This window comes from Herpailurus yagouaroundi, unplaced genomic scaffold (genome assembly GCF_014898765.1).
Source record: "Herpailurus yagouaroundi ecotype Mexico unplaced genomic scaffold, PumYag 190, whole genome shotgun sequence".
Lineage (NCBI taxonomy): Eukaryota > Metazoa > Chordata > Mammalia > Carnivora > Felidae > Herpailurus > Herpailurus yagouaroundi.
The window spans coordinates 7,647,404-7,654,982 of record NW_024412421.1 but is presented as its reverse complement, the minus strand read 5'-3'; the positions used below and the strand labels follow the sequence as shown (position 1 = coordinate 7,654,982).

Sequence of the window (7,579 nt, the reverse complement as noted above, 5' to 3'; positions counted from 1 at the left end):
TGCCTTCCTTCCTTCCTTCCTTCCTTCCTTCCTTCCCTTTCTTTCCTTCTTTCTTTCTTTCTCTTTTCTTTTCTTTTTTCTTTTCTTTTCTTTCTTTCCTATTTAGTAAGAATCACCAGGGAGGGGGGAAATGTATATAAGGCTAAACAGGGAAACACAGCTCAGCTGTCCCTGCATGGATATTCCCAGTATTTAATAAAATATGCATACTTTAATGAATATATGTGCTTAAAGTGGAGTACAAGCAGAGTTAAATTGGAGATCATTTAATTACTGTTGCTGAAACTGTCATTTACTCTTATCAGACCATACTACAAAAGAGAGGGGAGAGGGAGAATAACAGGGCGAATTTTAAAATTATTGTTTTAGCGCAAGTGTGAATTTAGAGATCATGCACGTACTTGGGGAACGGCTTTCCAACAGCTGAGATGGACAGTTCATGGTCTTTACTGTCTCCTTTCTTGGAAAGTGCTCATCTGCAGCGTTGTTCAGACAAACCTATTTTTACGATAACTGCTACTAGTAAAGCCATAAATTATTACAAATTCTGTTACATGGACTCATTTGGAGAACTCCCAGGCACATAGGATTTTCCAGTATCAAATAAGACTCCGAGACAAAAATACAGCATGATCTCCCGGATTCCTCTCTCTGTGGCTGAGAGACAGACGGTAAGCCAACCATTTTTACCAACTGCAGATCTAAAAGGGTAACCCTGACATTTGGGGAACTGGTTCCAGCCTTCCACCCATCAAGTCCTTTTCAAAGAAGAGCAGGAGAGTAGAGTCTGTAGTATGCAAGCATCAATTCTGTAAAAACTGATAGTGTGTAGGAACTTTCTCCCGGTAACTGCTTTCTAACCCAAAGGTAGGTCCACGGGCAAAAGAAAGTAGGTTGAAGCCACCACAATTCCTACTTGGCCAATTCTAAAACTGGGGTCGATAAACAGAGCACTTCCAAGCGACCTGCCTCTCACGGAGAGACGTGAGAGCACTCACTGTGGGAATTTCCCGGTGCTAAATCGCGATGTTGGTCTTTTAGGCTGTCGATCACACGGGTGCTTCTGTTCAGCGGCAGGGACTTCTATTATATTCTGCTCAAGATGCCAACATTTATGCTAAATGCTGCACTCAGGGATAAATGATATATACCCCCAGATGACATCCTGGCTCATAACCAACTAGTGTAGGTACCATGTGCGGGAGGGCTAGCTTTGGCTGAAAGCGTCTGCGCCTTGCTTATGGTTCATGGCTCCCCAAATGGCAGGGATGAGGCCAGTGGTAGAAGGAAGGGCTTAGCCAAACACAGCTCTTGGTGTCCAGGGACCACAAACCCCATTTCAGAGGCAGAACCGACCTGGCATGCCACTCCCTCCTGAGATTCTGGCGGGTGGCGAGCGAGGCAAGAACGGCAGTCAAGATCTCGTTCCTTTGTTCCACGGGGACCCCCTCTCTCCGAACTTCACGAAGCACAGCATTTGTCTAGAAGAAATGGTCCAAAAAAGAGGAAAAGTGAAAAATTAATAAGAAAAAAACAAAAGCCCATAAGCAAATAAGGACAGTAAATCAATGGCTTCTTTATTACAGTCCCCCTGCTAACAAATCAATACAGTAAATGATGGTCAAAGATGGCCAGCGTACATTTTGTATTTAATCAATGTACCAAGCACATAAGGTAAACTCCAAAAGCCCCACTGCCTTAAGTAACACATTGAGATACTGTGTGTTCTCACTCAATTTCCTCAGTGCACCAAAGGTCTTTTTCCTGGGAACGGCCTCCCATGAGCTATTATTAGAAATGATTTTCACGTACACTTCACTGTGAGTTGTTTGTTTTGCCTTTTAAAAAAGAGCAGTCTCTGACTTTCGCTCTCTGTTTCCTGCCACCCAGCTGAGGATTTCTGCACTGCCACTCGTATTTGAATCATTAATTTCTATTTCCAGCCATGCCAGCAAATTTTTCTTTTCTTCTTTTTTTTTTTTTTTTTCTGGTTCACTCGTTTTCCTTGCTTGCTGCAAATCAAGATCTTGCAAAGAAAGAAACAGTAAAAGCACAAAAATCAAATTCATTCTCGATGAATCTTTCCAGCTTTAAAAATCCACTACATGTTTCAAATACCGTGTACAGGGATTCTTGGGCACAGCAGACTTATAATTTGAGGAAGAATCGTTTATTCTACAGTCATGGCTATGGCCCTTAAAAGAAATTAGGCTCACAGGTGAGTAGAAAAACACTCAAGCCTCTACCTAGTGTTAGAAATGTTGGGTGTTGCTTTTGGAAATAGTTGAAGTCCAGGGCTCCTGGGTGGCTCAGTCAGTTGAGCATCTGCCTTTGGCTCAGGTCATGATCTCATGGTTTGTGGGTTTGAGCCCTGCGTCGGGCTCTGTGCTGATAGCTCGGAGCCTGGAGCCTGCTTCGGATTCAGTGTCTCCCTCTCTCTCTCTGCCCCCCCATCCCACTCATCCTCTGCTTCTCTCTCAAAAATAAACATTAAAGAAAAATTAAAAAACATAAAAGAAATATTTGAAGCCTTGGCACATCACTCTAAGAAGGGGCATTACATCAAAACTCCAATTTGAAAAGTGTTGCTTCAATTTGATCTACAACTCACTCTTGTATGCCGGTTTTATATGCGTGTATTTTAAACATGCAAACTCATGTAACATTATAGAAAACAATTAAGAAAACAAAAGAGTATTCTACTGGCAACTGAAATTTGAGTGAGCGAATGCCTGGTGAGTTTTAATGAGAGAATTTTTCATCACACGTACTTATCTTCACGTAACTGGAGTAGAAATCTTGAGAATTTATACATGTTTTTCATTTAAAGTTAGTGTGGCTTCTTTGGAGATGTTGTAACCAAAGCAACTGCTAAAAGGAATGAGACTATGACCTTCTTTGTACTAGTCTCTCCGTGCATATTCCTTATCTAACTGATGCCAATGCCTTCATTTACTTAGAAAGCACGCTCACGGTTTTGTCCTGTAACTTGAAATACCACTTCCTTGCTCGTCTACAGCGATTCACAGCGTGTACTGAATGCCTTCTGACAACCTTGAGAAGAGGTGTAGTGAACATTTGTTCTGTGGTTGCCTTCTCTCCAGGCCCGGTCCCCCTCTTCCTGTGACAACACAAATCTTCTCTTGGGGGAGTCTTGTATTGCATGCAGTCTTAGAGGGACTTGCCAGTGAAAGTGTCCCACTCTCTCCCATGAAGGATGTGGCCCAGGCCAACCTGGTTCGCTTTTCCGGGACTTTAGACACTTAAGAAGGAGGACAAAGAGAGGGGAAAAATTTGGAGGCGGTTTATCAATTGCCTTAGTTCCTACCACCCATGGTCCTCGAAGTATTCCTGGTTTCCTGAACTTTCTGAGTAGAGATCATTCTTCTTCTTTTGAGACCTTGAGTTATCCACTCTCCTTTCAACCAAGTTCCATTTTGCTCAAATTCACCAGAATCCGTTTCTGTTGCTTACAATCAAAAAGCCTCACGGATACACACAGATAAGACAGGAGCGAGTAACTCCACTGTGAAAGGATCCAAGATCACGTGACTAGCCCTCGCCACGAAAACGACCCTGATCTCGGCCTCCTGGGTCCAGAGTTACATCTACAACATCAGATGATATACCCAGTTGGAAACTCTGTGAGCGTTGAGGGCAATGACAATTTCAGCCTTCGGGCACAGGGAGAAATGCTCATTTTTACTAGGCGCTTCTCCTACATGAAGCCCAGGCTCCAAGTGGCTAAAGCAGGAGCTGAAAATTCAAATACCTACCAGAGCCAGAGAGGTAACGTGAATGAATTAAACAAGATTACCTGACGAGAGCATATGCTCTGTGCAAAAGGGCAGTCCCTTTTCAGCAACAGCCAACTCGCCCATTCAGAGAGGCTGTTGCCGTGGTGCCAGACGCAGGAATTTTCAAAATGAGAAATCTGTTTTGATTTTTTTAATGTGAAAGTTTCTGATTTTTAAGTGTTGGAAACTTTTTTTTTTTAACTATTTATTTATTTATTTATTTATTTATTTATTTATTTTTATTAAATCTTTTTTTAATGTTTGTTTATTTTTGAGAGAGAGAGAGAGAAACAGAGCACGAGCGGGGAAGAGGCAGAGAGAAAAAGGGAGACATAGACTCCGAAGCAGGCTCCAGGCTCTGAGCTGTCAGCACAGAGCCCGACGAGGGGCTTGAAGTCACAAAACGCGAGATCATGACCTGAGCCAAAGTCAGACGCTCAAGTGACTGAGCCACCCAGGCGTCCCCTCTCTTTTGACTTTTTAAATGCCGTGTGGCCAAACGAGAAACGCCAACAGCTGTATGGAACTCAGTTGCTAATTTGTGACCTCTGATGTAAAAGATGCCTAATTTCAGAGAGGTCCTGGCATCGGTGGGTATTCTGACAACAGCATTCCTTCTTGGTTGTGCTGCCCCACCTCCTGTACTTAAAGTTGCAAGGAACCTCAAACAGTCCCCAAGCTTGTCATTATGTCTGCAGATCCATATTATTTTACCAAAGTAATAAGCAAAATGTTTCAAACAGAAGACAAGGTACACATCTAACTTGACTCCAAAGACATAAATAAAATTAATCTTCTATGTGACTGCATTCAAATAACTTTTTTAAAAAGTCATTTATCTCTTCTTTGCCTTTTGTGTCATTTAAATTTTATCCAGAAGCCCTTGTTTTCCCTGATCAGCCTCTAAGAGGCGAAAGGAGGAAGGATTTAAGAAAATAAGTTTCACGGGGGCTGGACCCTGTCTGTTTACTTCACTACCTCACCCCAGTGCTTGTCTAATGATTTTTAATAAATATTTGTCAAGTCAGGAAATAAAGAAGGAGCTTGAAAACAAGTACTGCAAAAACAAAGAGCGGGAGAAAGCTGTCTTTTAAGGCTTTACTATTATATAAACTTATAAACTCATCAAATAAATTAAGAGACAGTTACGTGCCTTACCAAGGAGCTCTCTTCACTTGACAAAAGGATTCACTTCAAGGTCTATTTAAATAAATAGCACCCCCCCCCCCGTGTAGAGTCTCCCCAAAATTCAGCCATCCTAGCACAGTCCCATGATTCTTGCCATATTTGAGTGTAAGGTACACAATATTTGGTATTTTTATTTCCAATGACCCGTACTTTAAAGTACAAAATAAATTCGCTTCAAAAGAAAAATGGGAAACCTGTGGTACTCGGCATCAATGAAGAGATACCCATAAAAAGAACATACTAAAAACAAAGCCACATGTCGATTTCATTCTAGATAGAAGTTGCTTTGCTGAAGGCTCTGAGAAGGAAGCCTGCTGTGCCGTAAATGACGTCATTAACGAGTGAATGTTAACGATGTGGAGACCGCCTGATCCAAAGACGTGGACTGAAAAGGAGCTGAAGAGGGAGTCCACTTTCTCCCAGTGCAGTCCCCACCATGTGCAGAGTCCTGGAGCGCCCCCTGGTGCCCCCCCCCCCCCCGGAAACACCCACGGTCCACATCCCAAGCTCTGGATGCACCACCCTGCTACAATGGTTTTCCAACACTCCACAGACAGATCTCTTTTCTCCCCAAATGTATTTTTCCATGGAACTCAATACATCAACAAAGCAAAACTGGACCAGTTCTCTTTGAGGCTGCTATGGAAGACCTAGAAGCCCTCCCTTTGTCATGGGGCATCTCTTCAAAACCCCAAGGAACTGTGAAACACGATTTGCCAACATCAACCCCAGAGCATTTAAAACAGCATTCAAGTTTTTAAAAGTTTATACACTGCTAGCGGGAATGCAAAACACTGCCATTCTGACACAGGCTGTGGTACATCCATACAGCGGAATACTGCTCTTCAGTAAAAAAGGACAACCAACCGACAGATGCAGCCACTTGTCTGAATCTCAAAGTCATTTTACTGAGTGCAAGAGGCCAGTCTCCAAAGATTCAACACTGCGTGACTCCATTTATTTAACTTTCTGGAAAAGGCACATTACAAGGACAGAGAACGAATTAGTGGTTGCCAAGGATTAGGATGGGGGAGAGTTGGTTACAAAGCGGCAGCATAAGGCAGTTTTGGGGATGAGGGAGCTATTCTGTATCCCGACTGGTGGTGGTTACATGAGTTCATACGTACATTAAAACTCACAGACCTGCATAGCCCCCAAAGTCGATTTTATCATATGAAAAGCTTATAAAATTTAATTGTCAAAATTCATTTCATTTTCATCATCATTTGGGGACAAGAAAGAACGTAGATAACAAGTGTCATATAAATACATCTGAGTAAGCAGTTAGTAAAAATATAAAGAAATAGAGCTAGACTACGAACCAGATTCTGTTACCAAAAAAAAAAAAAAATCTTCCCAAGATATTGGAAAAGGTTGGGAGAATTTAGATAGAGCATTCGGACCCTAAAATACAGCATTTCATAAAATCTGGAGTGAAAAGGATTCATTGCATAAAAGTTAATTTCAGAGTGTCAAAGAGCATTCTTTTGACAAGAATTAACAGTGATATTTTTCTCCTTATACTTAGTGTTGGCTCCTCAAGGGTTGACTTTATGCAGGAAACGTTAATAGCCCATTTTCCCGTCCGTAGTAACACGGCGCTCTCTTCAAACAAGTACCGATTTTTAAATAGTCTCCTATTACCAAAAACACAGTCTCCCTCCCCTCTCCTCAAAATAGAGGGCAAGCAAACCACCGGTTTAGAAATCATGCTCTGGGGGGGCTGAATTTCATTTCATTAGCAACTCTCTTTCAACGGAAATTGATGGACATGCTGGCCTATCAGAAAAAGACGAAGAATATTCTTAAGGCTGCCAGCTGTTCAAATCCTAGCTGTGGGCCTCCCCACCCCCACCCCGGCTGCCAACCGGAGATGACATCAGGACTTCTCCACGGCTTCTTGTGCGGAGGAGGTGCCCAGGATATATGCCACGATGATGGGTTTTGTTTAGAGCTCACGAATCAAACTCGTGCTAGGTTGTGCTGTGTTAACAACAACATTCCTGAAAGAGTCTACGACAGAAAATGAAAATCTTGCAAAGGAAATCAGGCAACCACCGAGCAATCACGACCACAAGAAGACTCGTGGTCCGAGGCATACCGTTTCAAATCTCCCTAGGGGTAGAGAATCTCTACCCTCTGATCGTGGGTTTTACTTTTAGACTCAGTCCAGGTTCTACGTGACACCTTTCTCTTCTTAGGCCACCACCCATTACGTGTCCTGATCTTGTTTTGACTCCTATGTGGGTTCCTCACTGTGGGACCCTCAAGACGCTCAACTGTTGCCCGCCCAGGGAAAGACCCTCGGTTCTCATCCCATGTCTTCTGTTTGCTTTCTCTGCAGGTGATCTCCCCTCCAGGGGCTTTAAGGTTCTGCTGTAGACTGATGACTTCAAGCAGACCTCTCCGCTGGGCTCTAGCCCCATATAGCCCATGACCGCCTATCTCTCCCTCAAGATACACTTCAAACATGGAGTCTCAGCCTCAACTTGTCCACATGTGAGGTATTTTTGCTTGCTGCTGTATTTCCTGAGAATGGTGAATGACATCACCATCAACTCAGTCGCCCAACCCAGATGGCTAGGGCTCATCCT

At 43.0% G+C, this 7,579-nt stretch overlaps 1 protein-coding gene across 5 annotated transcripts in view; it reads right to left on the bottom strand.

Moving 5' to 3' along the window:
- The window catches only part of FTO (FTO alpha-ketoglutarate dependent dioxygenase), a 393,836-nt gene that overhangs the window by 162,961 nt on the left and 223,296 nt on the right, over positions 1–7,579 (bottom strand). For 4 of the 5 annotated variants that reach the window (XR_005797684.1, XM_040498031.1, XM_040498032.1 and 1 more), the window contains exon 8: positions 1,357–1,481. Coding sequence is in view for 4 of the 5 variants with exons in the window: in XM_040498031.1 (XP_040353965.1) it covers positions 1,357–1,481 (125 nt within the window). In the remaining variant the exon portion in view is untranslated. Of the gene's footprint in view, positions 1–191; positions 499–1,356; positions 1,482–7,579 lie in introns of those variants that run through there. The other variant, XM_040498034.1, reaches the window with a different exon arrangement.